Source organism: Fukomys damarensis, unplaced genomic scaffold, assembly GCF_012274545.1.
Source record: "Fukomys damarensis isolate Sample0158 unplaced genomic scaffold, DMR_v1.0_HiC HiC_scaffold_10, whole genome shotgun sequence".
NCBI classification, from domain to species: domain Eukaryota; kingdom Metazoa; phylum Chordata; class Mammalia; order Rodentia; family Bathyergidae; genus Fukomys; species Fukomys damarensis.
In genome coordinates, this window is record NW_022900922.1 from 32,939,770 (window position 1) to 32,957,804 (window position 18,035).

General features: G+C 47.5%; 1 protein-coding gene across 1 annotated transcript in view; it reads right to left on the bottom strand.

The window, feature by feature from the left end:
• Rreb1 (ras responsive element binding protein 1) overlaps positions 1-18,035 on the bottom strand; it is a 119,192-nt gene that overhangs the window by 41,079 nt on the left and 60,078 nt on the right. Inside the window, 5 exon segments of the mRNA XM_033761790.1 lie at positions 5,986-6,149; positions 7,437-7,526; positions 12,203-12,415; positions 13,555-13,675; positions 16,636-16,735. Coding sequence (XP_033617681.1) covers positions 5,986-6,149; positions 7,437-7,526; positions 12,203-12,373 — 425 coding nt within the window. The 5' untranslated portion in view covers positions 12,374-12,415; positions 13,555-13,675; positions 16,636-16,735.

The window sequence follows — 18,035 nt, forward strand, 5'->3', positions numbered from 1 at the left end:
AAAAAAAAAAAAAAAAAAAAAAAAAGCGAAAACCAACCAACCAAACAAAAACCAAGCTAAAAACAAGTCATGTAAATGTACTAGAATTAAAGTGTAGAAAGTTTGGGTTTTACAAGTACTGCACAGTAGATAGCCACGGGACTACCCACAGCATAACTGAATCACATAGGACCTCATTCTGTGGTACTGACTTTCCAACAACGCTTCTCACAGCTCTTACAAAAGTAGGAAGGAAGCTCTTAGAAACAAGGACAAGGAACGCATGCTCATAAAATCACCTCTCATAAAATCACCGGTGGCCAAAAGGTAGTAAAGGAAGAGCTTTATCAGGAAAACAAAATAACAGCCTGAAACTTGAGGAGACAGCCTGGTACCCCAGGTGAGGAAATGTCAGGAGAGCCTCTGGGTCTCAGAACAGAAATTCTGGGGTAGACCCGGGGTCTACCTCTCACAGTGAACCCCGGAGGCCTGAGTGCATCTGCAAGATCACGCTCCTGTGGAGGCAGTGAGTGAAGAGGGGGCTGCGTGGCTCCCAGCGACACTGTGTGGGGACTGATTGGCATCAAGGCCAGGCATGGAGAGTCGCACAGGCTCTCATCCTGCTAAGTGTGCCGGCTCCCGGCTGTCTTCCAGCCCTAGGGAAATCCGCGAAGCTACACTGCAGGGAATAGGCGATCGCAGCGCGTCCGCAGCATGTCCTCCTCGGCAGGGCCAGGTAGTAAGTCCGAGCTGGGCGCCCCATCGGGAGACTGCACACTGGGGCCCAGCTCAGCACTGGCCCGGGGCCCCTAAGCAGGAACCGGAAAGAGAGCCTGGCTGCCGACCAATCTGTTAGGCCAATGAAGCCAACCCTGTGTTGCAGGCGCATTTTTGCGTTTTCACATTTTTATAGTTTTGTTTCAAAGATACAGCTATGCTGATAAATGAAGGTGGTCACGACTTTACTGTGATTGGCAATATCCAAATGTCTTTTTAACCTATTATTTGCAATTTTATGTAGAAAAGAAAAAGAAAATCAATGTGTAATAACCCTGTTATTCTAAAGAAAAATTTTTTGCTTAAATCACAAATGTCCTACAACCAAAAGCCAGCAAACAAATTAATAAAAAACACATCCAGTTTAGTCTCTGGCATTATATGAATGCTTACTCAGTATTTTCCCTCCCTAGCCTATAAAACAACAATAATATAAATAGCCATTTATTTATGTGTACCATTTAACAGCTATTACCCGAAGTACTGGGCACGTATTAACTCATCAACTGCCTCAATATCCCCGTGAGCTAGGCACAGCCAGGCCACCTTAGATGCTGCAGTGACCAAGACACAGAAAGGTCAGTCATCTGTAGGGCCACACAGCGAGCAGGGGGGCACTTGTACAGATCCTCACCTGGGTCCCAGATCTCAAGGCAGAGACTCAGAAAACCTCCCACCTGACCTAGGGACACTTTCAGCCCTCAGAACCCTTGCAGAGGCATTTTCCCATTTGGACCCAACTTCTAACTGAGCTGTAACTAAGCCATTTTGTTAGCGTGCTGAAAATAAGGAGATTTTCACAACTCTGCAGACTTAACAATTCAGTCCTTTCCTCCAATCCAGATGCCTTGCAATAAATAAAATCAGTATAAAACCCAAAGGTAATAAATATCCCTAAGGCCTACTTCAAAGAGTAAAAATAACTCCAGTATATGGTGTTCATAAATGAGAAATGTATCTAGCTATGCTACAAGCGTCAAGATGGTTTTGAGGCCTCTGCATGTGTACTCAAACAACATCCAATAAGATTTGCCTCCAAAGCTGCTCTGGGCTCAAAACAGTAGTGGACTGTGCTAGCCAGAGACAGGATGGTTTTAACACTGACAGCGTGGAGCTGGTGGGAGTGGGGAAAGAAGGCACCTTCTCCTCACACACTGAGTGGCAGGGTCTGTCAGTCCTGGCTCACGCGGTCAAAAGCAGGGCCTCCGAAGCCAGACGGCCCATGTTCATCTCGGGACTGCATGCAGCTTGCTCCTTTCCTCATCTGTAAAATGGGTATTAATTTTATAAAAGAAGCTTCAAGGCAGAGCACATAAAACTAAACGCAGGTCAGCAAGGACTCTCACAGTGCTGTGAACCAACTAGATCCAAGAGCACATCTGCTCCCGCTACCCAACAAGAGCAGAACATTCTTGCTTCTCAAACAGATGTGGAACATTCACCAGGATAGACCATAGGTTAGGTGACAAAACACGCCTCAGTAACTGCGGAAAGACTGAAACTACACAGCATGTCTCCTACTCTGACAGATGGAACTAGAGACCAGTGACAGGAAGAAATATGGGAAGTCACAAATCAGCAGGAATCAAACAAACCTAAATAACCAGTGGCTCAAAGAAATCATAAAGGAAAGCAGGAAATACACTGAATGAATGAAATAGAAAAAACAGGCAAGAAAAAGAACTACATCACAGCCAGCTGAAACAGGAGCAAGTCAAATATCTCCACCTGCAAATGCCACTCTTCTACACAGAGCATCCTAAGGAATCCACTAAATAACTGGAAGAATGAACAGGTGGGCGGGAAGGGGACTAGAGAAGAATCACGATGTGTTATGTTCTGTACATGCTCTACTCCAAGATGAAGGTAAACTGTGTGTGCTAAACAAACAAGAATAAATGAAATAAAGGAAACAAGATCTATCTATAATATAAAACTTGAACTGTATCTGTATACTAGCAATAACTGAAAAATGAAATTAGAAAATAATTCCACTTATCACTATAAATAAAAGAGGAATGAATTTAAGAAAATAAATATAAAACTTATATCATAAAACACTGTTGAAGCCCAGCATGGTGGTACAACTGTGTAATCCCAGCTACTCTGGAGACTGATGCAGGAGGACTGCAAGTTTGACCCCAGACTGGACAACTTGGTGATATCTTGTTTCAAAGTAAATTCGAGGCTGGCCTTTCTGTCACACACCTGTAATCCCAGTATATGGAAAGCTGAGGCAGGAGAATCTGTATGAATTCAAGGCCAGGCTGAACTACATAGGGAGAACCTGTGTCAAAAACAACAACAACAACAAAAAATTTAAAAAGAGCTAGAGTGCTTAGCTACCATGCAAGGACCTGGGTTCAACTACAACAAACAAACTTGTTACAACAAATTTAGGAAAACCCTACCAGAAAACATTTTCACATAACTGCACAGAAAGACTTAATAATGTTAAGATGCTAACACCTGCAAAGTGATTTACAGATTGAATGCACTCCCCATACAATGTCCTCTTCTGCAGAGGCTAATCCTAATATCCACACAGAAATATAAGCATCCAGACTAGCAGAAACAATTCTGAACAAGATCCGAGTCAAAAGGCACACACTTCATTTTCACAAAACTTACCCCAAAACTATACTAATCAATTCAGTGTGGTTACAGTCACGCAACAGAAATACAGAAACACAGCTGAGGGGAACAGAATTGAACGGACAGGGGCAGAGAAACAGTTCAATGGGGATGTCTTCTCAGCCAGTACTGCAAAAGACTGAACCTGGATTGCTTCCTTATGGTACATAAATACTCACTCAAAACACATCATACACTTAAGCCAACAACGGAAACCATGCAGTTTGTGAGGTACCACTTCTCACCTCATAGGATGGCTGGAATGCAGAAGACAGGTCACACATGTTGGCAGGAATGAGGCGAACTAGAACACTCTTGCCTAAAATGGGGCAGCCGCTTTGGAAAGCTGTTTGGCACTTTCTCGAAATACTAAAAATGGGATTACAACATAGCTGAACGATTCTGTTCCTAAACGTCTACCAGGAGAAATAAAAATGTACATCCACGTGATGAGCCACACAGGGATGACCGTAACAGTATTATTCATAATAGCCGAAAAGAGGAATCACCCACTGTCCACCAACTGAGGAGGGGGTAAATACAATTCTGTACAGCCAATTAACTAACACTTGACAATAAAAACAAAAATAAAACCCGTTGAATTGTACACTTTTAGTGGGTGAAAGCAATGGTATACGACTTCTGTCTCAGAGAAGAGGGAAAACATACAGAGCGAATAGAAAATGCTTAGCCAGCACCTGAACCACAGGGAGGACATCGGATGGTTACCTGCAAAATGCACCGCCAGACAGCCCTGATGCCGACAGTAACTCTGCCTTTTATAGGTATGTTCAACATGCTCCTGTCCTGATCACAGACAACACCTCAAAATGGAAATTTTCCAAATAAGCAGTGACTTAGCCCAAGGGCAGAAATGTCCCACAGAGGACCCCAAGCAGTCCGAGGTCAGGGCAGAAACAGCCTAAGGGTGTGTGCGGGGGGGCTTCTCACCAATGCACCTGCTGCCCTCAGCCGATTTTCACAGGAGAAAATGAGGAAACCACCCAAGAACAGGCAAAACCTCCAGTGAGAAGGGCAAACACAGAATGGGCACTGGATGCTTTGGGCGATGTGACAGCCGTGAAGAACAGAGGGCACTGTGATACCAGTGGCCAACGCGGTGGCAAAGCAGCAAAAAAGCAAAAATGTAAAGTAGCACATTCAAAGTAATGACACTGTTCACATCCTTCTTTGCACCCAGAAACACTCAGAAGAGAGGAAGGGGCATGGTGGTGTACACCTGTAATACCAGCACTCAGGAGGCTGAGACAGGAGGATCGCCACGAATCTGAGGCCAGTCTGAAGTATATAGAGTCTTTGTCACAGACTGCCACCACCCCCCAAGAGAAAGAGATAGGAAGAAAGATAATGAGCCATCAGGACTGAAATTTATGAGATTAACAATTCTTTAAATGTTCGTACCTTTCAAGGAGCCTCACCGTACCTCACTTCTAGAAGCTCAGATTGAGAAATCCACAGGCTTTAGAGGACATCAACTAATAATAACAGATAATATTTCTTGATTGTTAGCCATGTGTCAGGAATTGTGTGCTAAATTCATTATTTTCTAATCCTCGTCCCAACCCACAGCACTGACATTCACCACTAAAACTTAAAAATGTATAAGCGGCAGCAGTGATATGATTTCAAATCGGCCATTCCCAAATCAGGAAACTACCCCTGTTCCAGCTTGTCGCGAGTGCATTATCACTGGCTCATATAATGAGTTTTAAGTGGAATAAACAGGATCGTCTTTGAATTTATATGTAACCAAACACAGTTAGCATGTCAATTATAAATTAGTTACATAAGGTTTCCTGTTCTTTTTGATTATTCAGACAGGGTCTTGCTATGCAGCTCAGGTTGGCCTTGAACTCCTGCCTCGGCCTCCCAAGTGTTGGGATTACATGTGTCCACCACCATGTTCAGCTGTTCTAATCTCTTTAAAAATAAAGCAATCACTCCAAAATACATTTCTCATTGCTTTGGATAAATCACTGTGTATAAACACACCATGTTCCATCCCATCTCTGAGTGAGCATCTTTCTTGGGAATGAATTTCCTGCTGTCAGATGTTCTTTTCTCCATTTTATCCTATCTTTTCTGAAGCTCCAGAACCAGGTCATTTAACTATTTCCATGAAAGTCCCAGAATATTTTCCTTTTGGTAAGGTCTGCAGGAATCTGGAAGGCATGTGAAAGCACTGCTTCACAAGACGGCATTATGTGAATTGAACGTCCCTCCTCAAGGGCGCCTGTGTGTGGGGTAAGCTCCCCAAAGAAATTGCAAAGGACTGGGATTCAGCTCAGTGGCATCATGCCCGCCTTGCAAGTGCAAGCAAGGTCCTGGTTTGATACCTGGTGCAAAGAAAAAAAAAAAAAGCTCCAAAAAAACAGAAACGCAGCCAGCATGGGGTAAGAACTGTCTCATCCCAAAGAACCCTGAAGGGCGATGGATTGAGCCCAGGGACCTGTTTCTCAGCTGTCAGATGCCCCCGGGAACCTGCGATGCAGCCAAGGGCAAATAGAACTGTCCCTGGCTTTTCTCCATGGAGACCAGGACTGGAGAACCTGCGGCCGGGGAGGCCTTGCTCACCTGTGCATGTTCCCGTTGGTGGTGAAGGACTGGCCGCAGACAGTGCACTTGTAAGGCCTCTCTCCAGAGTGCACCAGCATGTGGCGGTCCAGCGAGCTGGCCGAGCTCAGTGACTTTCCGCAGATGCTGCACGAGTGATCAGCTCCTCCAGTGTCCGTGTTGTGCTGCAGGAAAAGCAATCATCACAATCCCTTGAGGAGGTGGCAAAACTCAGCTGTTCAGACATGCAGATCTAGAGCTTTATAAATATCAATACATTTTCTCAGCTATTTATTTTTTAATTTCACTTTAAGTATCTTTCCAAAGGACCAAAATGTATCAGTGTCATGGTTTAGGTCTAAAATGCCAGTGTCTTTTCAGAGGGTGTTGGGATCACGAAGGCCCTGACTTCACCTGTGGGTTATGCCACCGGCGCAAAGTTCAGAATGTGACGCCCTGTTGGAGGTGATGAAAATGAGCCAGCAGGGCTAAATGAGGGGAGTGGGTCGGGCAGGACTGTGGGGACTCTACTTCATCCCAGGCCCCTTCCTTTGGGCTTCTCTCCCTGGATCTCTGCTTGCCATCTGCCAGGAAGTAAGCAGCTCTGCTCTACCACGTCCTTCACCAAAATGTTCTGTGCCTCTGGCCCACAGACTGAAGCATTCCGAGCTGTAGGCCACAATGAATGCCTCCTTCAAGGTGACCGAGGCAGAGATTTGGGGACTGCAATAGTGTGACTAGCACAGTCAGGAACACAGGCAAATCACTGTTTTGTGTAACCTTCCATGTCCATGTGAGGATCAGGGGCAGGTGGGGCTTCTGCAGACCTTTCTGAGAAACACACACAGATTAACTGATGTGCGTATTAACTCCCGTGGCAGAAGGCGTTCCAACTACGCAGCAGATGTGTGCAACAGGATTCGCAGAGTCCCCATCCCCATCCCTGCTTCAGTTTGCTGACTCAGGCCTGCTGTCAGAGGAGGAGAACTGAAACCCATTCCGAGCAGAGCTCTGGCTTCCGGTATCTGGTCAGGGACATTTCCATGCAAACCCAAGTCAGCGCCTTGATGTTATCGGTCAGCAGCGTGTTAAACTTCAACAATTCATCAACAGTCTGTCGTGAGTCGGCTACAGCAGGAGAGGGAGGAGGATAAATCTACAAATCTCAGAGTAAAGGCGAAAAGATCCCAAGTTCAGCAAGCTCCAAGCTGCATGAGAGAAATTTATACCAATATAAAGAACAGGGATCCAGGGGCCAGGGATTTAGCTCAGTGGTGCCACCGGCTGTCTTGCAAGCATAAGATCCTGAGTTTGATCCCCAGTACCAAAAAAAAGGACAGGGATAGGTACCTACAACCTCGTATCATAAGGGATTCAATTCACACTGACAGATCACAGAGATGGGATCCCAAAGACCTTGTCCTCTGTGAATGAAGAATAATGTAAGATGAAAATACAAAAGAGCAGCCAACCTGACGGATGTGCATAGTCAACTGGTGCTGGGTAGTGCAAATCTTTTCACACAGTGGGCAGTTGTAGGAAGACTTCTCCTCTTTTGTTTCCTAAAAAGAGATTAAAATGGAGGGTGAATTTCAGATCGCAGTAGACTGTGCCTCTACTTCTGTAGCAAGCCTGTGTCTGCAGGGCTGGCACTAGGGAGCTGAGAGCACCCGGCCTGAGGGCCAAGCTTAGGCTGGTCACCTCCCCGTCTACACCCTGTTTCTTCCTGTGCCAGCGGTATGGGTAGGCACACTGTGATACGATTCACAGTAATGAATATGTGGGAAGCCCTGCAGCAGGGCCTGCCACAGAGGACATGCTCAGTAAAGACAGAGTAAGTGCTCAATAAACAGGAGTGTTTCTGTTATGCAGACATCACTTAACTGTCAGTGGTGGTGAAGAAATAAGCATCAATCCCCTCCTCACTCTGCTAAGAATGGAATCTGTGTGTCTCCAAGTCTGTCCCAGCTCCAGACAGAATTTCCTGCCAGGTCTCAAGGCCCCCAGAAACACGGTGAGGTAATGGAGGTCGCAGGAAAAAACCCACACTCCCGACAGGAAAAGCCCTGTCAGGGCTCTGCTTCACACCCATTGGGCCTTGCAAGAAACAAGGACTGACAGGAGTGGCCCCCTGACTGGCGACTGCCCCACGAGGCAACACACAATCAGTCTGCTACCTGGCGAGGGGCTCATCTCATGTCCCTCAAAACACACACGACAGGCCTCCTGCAAGCAGTATTTTTACCTTTTCAAGAAAAGGCCAACTTCCTTCACTAACTCTGTTATAGCTCCTCTAGCGAAGTAAGCCATAGAGAGCTGCGAGGGCCTGCCTGGTGCAGTTCCTGGAACCTCAGGCACTGTCTCTGTCTCCAAAATCGAGTCCAGGTTCTCACTCCTCTCCCAGGAATTGGGAATTCAGAGATGGCCATCAGTGAGTTTCTAAGTCAGCAGGATTGCCTGGGGAGCTCTGTGAAATCAATCCCATCCCCCTTTCCCTGTTGTCTTTGAGACAAAGCCTCAATGTGTAGCTCAGGCTGGTCTCAAACCTTTGACCCTCCTGCCTCAGCCTCCCCAGGCCTGGGATTATAGGCATGTGCCACCTTGCCAGCCTTGTGAAATACTTATTTCTAGATCAAGCTCTCAATACAATTATTGGAGACAGCAGTCTGACTCACAAGTTCTCCAGAAGACACCAACATGCGCCTGGGTTTGGGAACAACAAAGTTACTAAGGTAGGTACTGAGAGCACTGCCACTGGGTATTTGCGTAGAGTTGGAGCCAGGCACAACCCTGGGGCAGGAAGCTCAAGCTGGAGTGGGGAACTCTGGGGGGCCGAGACACACCAACTGTCCCTGAAGCGAGGCTGTATACCACTTCCTGCCCTTGAACACCTTTCAGTAGACCTCTTGTTTGCATTCAGGAGGGCAAGCGTCTGTCCTTGCGGATTAACAGCCATTATTGAGCACATACTATGTTCTGAACTCTGAACACAGACATCAGTATCCTCTCCTAAGTGAGGGAGGCATCATTACTCTCTGGTGAGGAAAAGAGGGTGCTGAGGGTGAGTAACTGTCCCAGCGGAGAGCGATTAAAAAGCAGGCAAAGAATTCAGTCAGGCCAGCTGCTCTGCAACCCATGCTCTAAACCATGATGCTACATAAAGTCTGACCCCAAAAAAGGATTAGCCCTGAGGCACAGAGAAGAAACACCCCTGTGGTTGCTCATGAGAGATGATGAAAATAAAGTCACCCCGAAGACCATAAAAACAAATGGCGCCATAACCAGACGGGTGAAGTGAGCGCAAGGTGCCAGTCTGCAGCCCTTCCCGCACTGTGCAGACCGACGGCTCCTCCCAAGCGCCACAAGCCTCCTCTCTGTGCAGGAGCAGGTCTGAGGGCTGGGTATGCCAGCCGCATATTTCCTCTCTCAAATTCTAGGAAGCTCAACATCCTAGGAAAAACCCCTGCCCTCACGCAGTCATCCACCTCTCCAGTCCTCTCAGATGTGTAACGGGGGGCCACACCCTCCCAGCCCAGGGCTTCAGTCAGGATGGAGCCCCCGGGGAGAAACAAAAAACCACGAGCTACAGAAGAGCACAAGCAAGGGCCATCTCACTGCTGGGCCAACACTGAGGGCCAGCTTCAATCTAGGGGGCATTCTTGCCAAACCATTAATTAGTAAAGCTACAGGTTAAAAAAAATTGTTTTTTAAAGAATGACTCACCGATATTACATAAATACATGTGAAAAAATTCAAACCTGAGCTGACACAACGGCTTATGCATGCCTGTGGTACCAGCTAGTCAGCAGGCTGAGGCAGGAGGATAGCTTGAACTTAGAGTTTGGGAGCACTCTGGCAACACAGGGAGGCTCATCTCAGTAAAAGGGGCCGGCCTCCTGAGAAGATGGTGCTTCTTTCAGAAATCATCTTGCACTCAACTTGAGCTGTGTGGAGGTGCACAGAGTTCACTGCTATTGACTCTGGGGTTGATCATTAACGGCCACGAGACCAGATGCTGGTGCCACGCAGACCACAGTATGGGGCCACGAAAACCCAAGGCAGCCTGGGACAGGGAGGCCCGGGGGACTCAGATTTACTAGTTTCTGAAAGTGATCTACTGGGAGAGAGCACTGCAGTGCTGGGAGAGCCTCCTAGGGGATGCTGAGCCTTACACGGTTGCGGGAGGGACGAGCAGCACATTTCCTGAGCTGCGAGATAAAATTAGCAGCTAATGTGATAACTAACCATTCCATAATGAAACAATCTGGCACCCTGGCCAGCATCGGGCCTGGCTAATCTGTCCCGGAACTCTGTGCTCCTGCGCAGGCCTGCATCCTAGCCTCCCTCACTCCATCCTCCCGTCCAGCAAACCAGTGAGGGTGTGCCCTTCATCCCCATGCTGCCCCTGTGCATCTGACACTCTAAAATTAGGGACTGTGCAGCAGGCTCTCTCTGGCCCAGACCTCCCTTTCAAAACCAAAACCAGGACCCCAAATCCTCAGGAGAAAGGAGGTGGATGACAAGTGCCCTGGCTGCACCTGCACATTTGCTTCTCTGATCAGCACGCAGGGGGAGTGCTGTGGGCATCCTGTGGCCCCAAGGATTCTAGACGGTGGGCAGGACCCAGAGCCTGGCCTGGAGCCAGCTCTGCCTGTGCCCGGGCAATGCTCTGCTATTTAAGGAAATGCTCCTGCCTTCCCTCCACTCATTCCTGGTAGAGCACGGAAGATGACAATGGTGACCCTGTCTGTCTTTTTCACCTCAAATGCTTGGCACCTGGCACAGTAGCCAGCTGGAAGGAGGAGCTGGGTCTGCACTGTTAAATGGCTGAGTGATGGAGACAGATGGGTAGATGGAAGGACAGATGGACACATGGAGAGACAGGCACATGAGAATAGAAATAAACCTTTTCTTCCCAGAGCTAGTGTTCCTTCTCAACTCAGGCCACAGTCACATGGGCTGAGTATTTTCTCAGGCACCCATAGGAAGATAGGCACATGGAAGCAAGGGAAAAAAAGAGAAAACAATCAGTGTTCCAACCCTAAAGCATCACAAACTGCTGAGTCCTTGTCTTGAGCAAGGTGTGGAGAAATGCACAGTGTCCCACACTACCAGTAGGACTTAGGGGTGGCACCACCTTTCCTGGAGAGCAAGCTTGGTTGAGGCTCCACTTCTGAGAATTTAAAGATATGCTCGGAGAATTTTGTATAAAGAGTCATAGAAAGATTATCAGTAAAAAAAAGCCAGGTGTAGTGGTACACACCTGAATCTCAGCACTCTGGGAGGCTGAGGCAGGAGGATTTCAAGTTTGAGTTCAGCTTGGACAATTTAGCAAGACTGTCTCTTAAGAGGGGGGAGAGGAAGAGGGGGAGGAGGAGGAAAGAAGGAAGGAGGAGGAAGGAGAAAGGAGGAAGTAGGCAGGAGGAGGAGGAGGAGGAGGGGGAGGAGGAGAAGAAGGAGAAGGAGAAGAAAGGCAACTAGTGATATAGCTCAGTGCATCTGGGCTCAACTCCAGTACTGCCGGGGAAAAAAATTATTAATAAAAAAAAATTAATTCACCACCCTCTCTCCAGAAGTTCCATGAAACATTAAACATGCATTTGTCAGCTTATACTGCATGACTCCAGAGATGTGCTGAGAGAGCTACGCCTCCTGCCTCCACGGCGCCCAGTGCCACGTTCACCCTGCATTCCTGGGGAGGAGAGGCGGACTTCGCAGCGGCACTCACCCTCCTGGGGCTGTCCCTGGTGACGCTTCCCACTTCTCCCGATGCTTCCAGAGGACTACACAGAACAGTGGGTGGGATTCTCTGAAGCTAAATCCTGTGCGTTTTCAAAAATGCAAAGCTTAACGGCAGCCAGGGCTTACTTACTGTCTATAATCTAAAGACACAAAAAATTATTAAAAAAAAAAAACAAAAACCAAGTTCTAAAAACCGGGGAAGGAAAGAAATCACACCACAGCAGAGGTGTTAAGTCACGTTCACTACCTTGGCCATCACGGGAATAAAGCATGTGTTTAAATCAATTCATGAGGCAAAGAATAAGGGTGGTTTCACCAACACTGAAGCCACAGCAAAGAAAATTTTCTCCACAAAAGGGAAACTGACATAAACTGGAAAAGCCTGCCCCTGAAGCATGACTACGGCCTCTGGGCGTTACAGGGGGGCACCGAGGGGCTTTGCCCACATCTCACAGACCAAACGGGCTGGGCACAAGCCCGGCACACACACACTCACCTGGTTCCTTCTGCCAATCCGATTTGGTCCTGGAGGCTTTGAAGGGGGCTTGATCCCCTGGGGGCTCCCCCCATTCTCTGCCACATTCCCTACATTCATCACTGCTGACATCATGGTGTTGATGGAAGACAGGTCTGAGCCTTCCAAGCCAACGGGAGGACTTGATGTCATCAGGACAGGGGTTTACGCCTCTAGGAAGCCTCTGCCATAGATCTGAAGATTGGAAATTACCGGTGAGATCACGGTGAAGTTCAGGTTCTGACATAGCCAAGTATTGCTGGCTACAGTTAACCTAACGGTGAACAGGCTAGTGAGATGCCCAACACCCTACCCTCTTCACATCTACACATGTGAGGTACCCACAGTGACTTCAGCTTTCATCTAACGAGGTCTTGGCGAACCAAGACCATCCCCGGCCTTACCTCTTTTTGGAGAGCATGTCTGTCTGCTTTTCTTCATCTTTTCTTCCCCCACTATCAGGGACTGAGTTCAGGAGGGCCTTTGCATTGAGCTGTATCCCCAACCCATTTTTATATTTTGAGACAGTGCTATGAGTTCAAGGCCAGCCTGAGCCACACACTGAGTTCAAGACTATCCTAAAGCCGGGTGTGGTGGCACACGCCTGTAATCCCAGCACTTGGGAGGCTGAGGCAGGAGGAGCACTGTGAATTCGAGACCAGCCTGGGCTACATAGTGAGTTCCAGGTCAGTCTCAACTACACAGTGAGACCCTGTCTCAAAAAAACCAAAAAAGAAAGAAAGACTGTCCTGAACTACATAGTGAGATCCTGTCTCCAAAAACAACAAACAAACAAACACAACCCTGCTCACAACATGCAACAAAAGTTCAACAAAAAAAATAAGCAGAAACATACATATTTTGAGATAAGGTCTCTAAGTCATCCAGGCTGGACTTAAATTGCGATTCTCTGGCCTTGGCCTCCTACAGTGCTGGTCCCACAGGTGCGGGCCACCATGCCGAGCCGCCTTTCCTAACAGCTTTGAGCAGCTTTGAGGAAAGTGAGCCAGTAAGGAGGGAACCTGAGAGCAGCCACTTGGCTAACACCCTTTCATAATCTATACTCATTTTCTACTACTTGAGGATTCTAGACCTAAAAACCAGTGATGAGAAACCAGATTTTATTTAACTCCACTGTTACAATATAGTGATTTTTAACAGGAGCCCAAATTTGCTAAGAGATTGAAGAAGCCAACCTTATCAAAATTATAATCCAATTTCAAATCAGCATTAAAAAAAAAAAAAAAAGCCCAGTTCTTTAAAAAAAATCCACTGGTGACACATCTGTACTCCAGCGAATTGAGGGCCCACCTTCTTCCCCCGCTGCTAGTTACCTCCATTTCTGCCCCAAATGACAGACTTCAAAATCCCCGCTGGCTACTGCTGTCATCCATGCGTGGCAGGAATGACGCTGTGCTGACTTTTTCCTTCTTCTGGTATCCCTTGTCACTGGAACTGAAATGGGGAAAAAGATTCAGTGAGTCTCTTTTCACTTAGCAAAGAAAAACTAAAAATTGTTTATTTGCATGGTCTCAGCTGACTATATTCATAAAAACACAAGTGGCATAAGTAGGAGTTGAATTCTAAGTCCTGCTCTTCCCAAATCATACTCTGTGTCATTTTCCATCCCCAACTAGTGCCCCCCCCGCAGTGCTGCCACCCTCACTCCTGACAGCCAAGAAGCTCATACTCATACACAGAATTTAGTTTTTCACAAGGAATCTCAGAGCCTACCTGACCCACCTGTTGCTTCTACCTAAAGCTGACCAAAGACAAAACAGATACAGAATTCACGGAAGGCCCAGTCTAGATGCTTCTGGGTCACACCTAAGAAAACACCCAGAAACACAGAATGACTGAAGGGAAAACTACGGCCCCTGCTGTATCAAATTTTGCTTCAGACTGCATGTACTTCTATGACTAAAGGACTGTGGCCACTGCTAATGAGTCCACTGATAACATGTCTCCCTCACTTTATACGGGAAGATTCCCCCTAGCTGAATCTCTATAGTAGTATCTTAATATCCTGTAGCCTCCTCTGCCCAGCTGTGCAGAGCGTGTGTGAAAACAACGTCATGGAGTTTCCCCACCAACGTCGGGAAATATGACAAATGGCCCCCTACAGCAGCTCCGTGTGTACAGCTTTCAGGAACAGCATGGAAAGGCTGGGGATACAGCTCTTCCATGCTGCTCCACCAGCTAGGTCTCAAACTAGAATCCTATTGAAAGGGGCAGAGGGAAAAAAAGTGGACACAAATCACCATGTTAAAACAAATAATAATAAAAGGTCAGAGATAATCTTGGAAACAGAAATTTCTTTGTCAAGAGACAAAACATGCTTTCCTTGTTGCTATGCTTTGAAGGCGTCCCTCAGAAGTTCATGTGATGCAAATTTAATACCCAATTCCCACCTTAATGGTATTTGGAAGCAAACCTTTGGGAGGTGATTAGGATCAGATGAGTTCTATCTGGGCCTGGTGGTACAAGCCTGCGCCACATAGAGAGTGCACAGTCAACCTGAACTATACAGTAAGGCCCTGCCTCAAACAAACAAACTGATCAGATGAGTTCCTGAGAGTAGGGCTCCTATGGTAAGATTAGTGATTCTGTAGCAGGGGTGGTGAACTATGGCATGCGTGCCACAGGGGGGCTGTCCATCACTGAAAGCTGAAAAGGTTCGCCATCACTGATCCACTGGTAGAGGAAGACGTACATCCAGGTTAGCACCTTGGGCTCTCTTACCATGTCTTAACACAGCAAGGGGACCTCACCAGATGCTGAGCAGATGGTGGCACCATCATCCTGGACTTTCTAGGATCCAGAACCATGAGCAAAATTCTTACTCTTATAAATCACTCAGTCACACATATTCTGTGTGGCTTCAGTGTATTAAGACAGCTGATAAAGGACATTGTGAAGACAAATTAAAGGGTTTTCTAAACAGTAGGAGAAAGGAATAATTGCATATAACTCAAGACTTGCAGCGGGGCCTGGTGGCTCAGGGTTTTAATCCCAGTACTCTGGAAGGTGGAGGCAGAAGATAGCAAGTTTGAGCCCAGCATGGGCAACTTACCAACTTAGTGAGACCCTGTCACAAAATAAAAAAGGGCTGGAGATGTAGCTCAGTGCAAAGGTCCTGGGTTCATTTCCCAGTACTGAGGCAGAACATTCGGGCATTCCAAACTGGCTGGGGAAGCATTCATGACTTTTCAATCACAAAGTTCCAGGACACATGCACAGAATAGTTCCCAAAGCCATGTGTGTGGAACCAATTAGAGGGTGTTATCTTCAGTTCTTCTCAGGAAAACCCCAGCAAGTTTCTGATAGGACGTCTTAGGTCTGACGTCACCCTGAAGCATGGAGGATACAAAAGATGGCAGCCATAGAGCTCTTGGCCACTTTTTGCAGTGGTCCTCTCTCACTGCAGAGTGTACTTCTATTTCCTACTTTTAATTGGTCCACACTTGTTCTGTAGAGTATGTTTCTTTTGTTTCCTACCTTTACAAATGTAAAGCCTTGCTACCTTTAGTACTTGTTTTGTCCTTTGCTTTCAGAAAAAGAATCTAGAAAATACTGCCAGAAGACCCCAGAATCCCCAAACAGTACCACACACACACCAAGAAAACCCCCCGAAACACAAAACTCCTGATTCAGCCTCAGCTCCCACATCTTTCCCCACATAGAAAAGCCTCAGCCACAATGAAAGGCAAAGGGCTGAGGATTTGACTCAGTGGTGCTGTGCCTGCCTCACAAGTGCAAGGTTCTGAGTTTGATCCCCAGTACCAGAAAACAGGAAAAAAAAATTACAAAATAAAAGGAAAAAACCTAAATCATTGTCTTTCCATGCAGTTTCCGCATGTTGGTAGACAGTTTTAGCAATTCAGCTTCATTCTTCCTGTTTTTAACTGCCTTGTTTATTTGGGTGATGTCTCTCTAGGAAGAGACACGTGCAGACATGAGTGCATACACACACAGGTACACACACTGCTTTCCTTGGATCACAACAAAAGTGTCCGGAGGGGAGGGGAGGGGAGGGGAGAGGAAGGGAGGAGAGGAGAGGAGAGGAGGGAGTCCCTGAGGGGCTGTTCTCTGTGAAGCAAACTGTGAACTCGGACAACCTGCGAGTTCTCACCCCAAATAACAGGTTCAAGAGATCAAGAAGGATAAGCAGGGATTTAGCTCAGTGGTTCTGCCACCTGCCTCAAAAACTCAAGGTCCTGAGTTTGATCCCCGGTACCAAAAAAAAGAAAGAAAAGCAAACCACAGTTATAGCTTTAACGTGACTCTGTGCCACATCTGAGAACAACCTGGAAAAAAGTGAGGAGGAAGGGAGAGAGGGAAAAAAGATTCAACATTCACCATTACCATGACTCTAGAAGTTCAAGGAAGGTCTATGAAGCTCAAGCTTGACTCACCTGTTTTCCTTTATCACGCTGCCCTCCTTACTGAGAAGCCCAAATGCAGGCAGAGTCACACCTCGAAGCCACCGCTTCTGGAGCACAGAGTCGCAATAACCTGCAATGAGAAAAGGTGATGTTAGAGGGGATGAGACCAGAAGTGACCCCGCCTCTGTGTAATGTCCTCTCATGACACCTCCAAGAGGTCATGGACGAGGACAGGAGCCCAGCCGTGCCTGCCAATGGCTACAAACAAGCTGACATCAGATGCCACCCAGATCGGATCCATCAGCACCCAGGCAGGCAGGCGGGAGCTGAGTGCAACCCTGGCAGACAGGACACTGCCCAGCCCCAAGCACATTTTAACAAGGCTAAGGGCACAGCAGGGAGCTGGCTCCAGGTGAAGCTTCACCAACTGAACGGCACGCTGATGGTGGATACTGATGGTCCTGAGGCTTGCAGGGAGGAGAAAAGACATCCTTAGCACCTCAGAAATGGTGAAGAAGCTGGGCATGGTGCTGCACACCTGTAATCTCAGAACTCAGGAGGCTGAGGCAAGAGGATCATAAGCTCCAGGCCAGCCTGGGCTATACAGTTAGACCAGGTCTCCAAGGGGGTGTGGGGAGGGAGAGGAAACCAGAGATGGGGTGGGCGGGGGGTGAGAGCTAAAGAAAATAGAAAATATGTAATGAAGGCCTTAAAGTAGACGTTATCACTGTTTTCCTGAGTGAAGGGAAGTGTCTGTAGCATGTCAGACCAGACCAAATGTGCACCTTTTCCTTTCTGGAGGAGGATGCGGAAAGCATTTCACAACCCATGTCCTTCATGGGTCGGGGAAAGCCTGCCCAGGGTTGCCATGGCCCTCGGAGCCTGAGCTGGCTCCAGACCAGTGTTGCCAAAGCTACGGCACTGGAGCATTTGTCTCTGCTTCTGGATGCTGCACACGCAGCTAAGAGCACAGAACTGGGCGGACTGGGGAAACAGGCACTGGGAGTGCTCAGTGGGACAGCATTTGCCTGGCGGGCCTGAGCCCTGGATGCTACCTCCAGGGCTGGGAGAGAAAAGGGAAGAAGCAAGAAAAGGCCCACATGGACAATGTTTGTTTGGAAACAGCTGCTCGCCACGTTTCCTCACTTTTATCCATTTTCGGACTCTTCTGTGGCCTCGGCACATTGGGCAGCTGACCCTGCAGCTATGCTGACGTGGTGGACACCACAGCCCGGTCTACAGAAGCAGCTCCTCTCATCCAGACACCAGGATGCGCCCTGGGTTTCCCTCTCTTGGCACTTTACTGATTGAACTCTCCACTCGAATTCATGCTATTCTCTTTTGAAGTTTTTGATTTTAAAGTATCAAGAAACAGTAGCTGGAGTGGATGTATAGCCCTTTAATCCAAGCACTCTGGGAGGCTGAAGGAG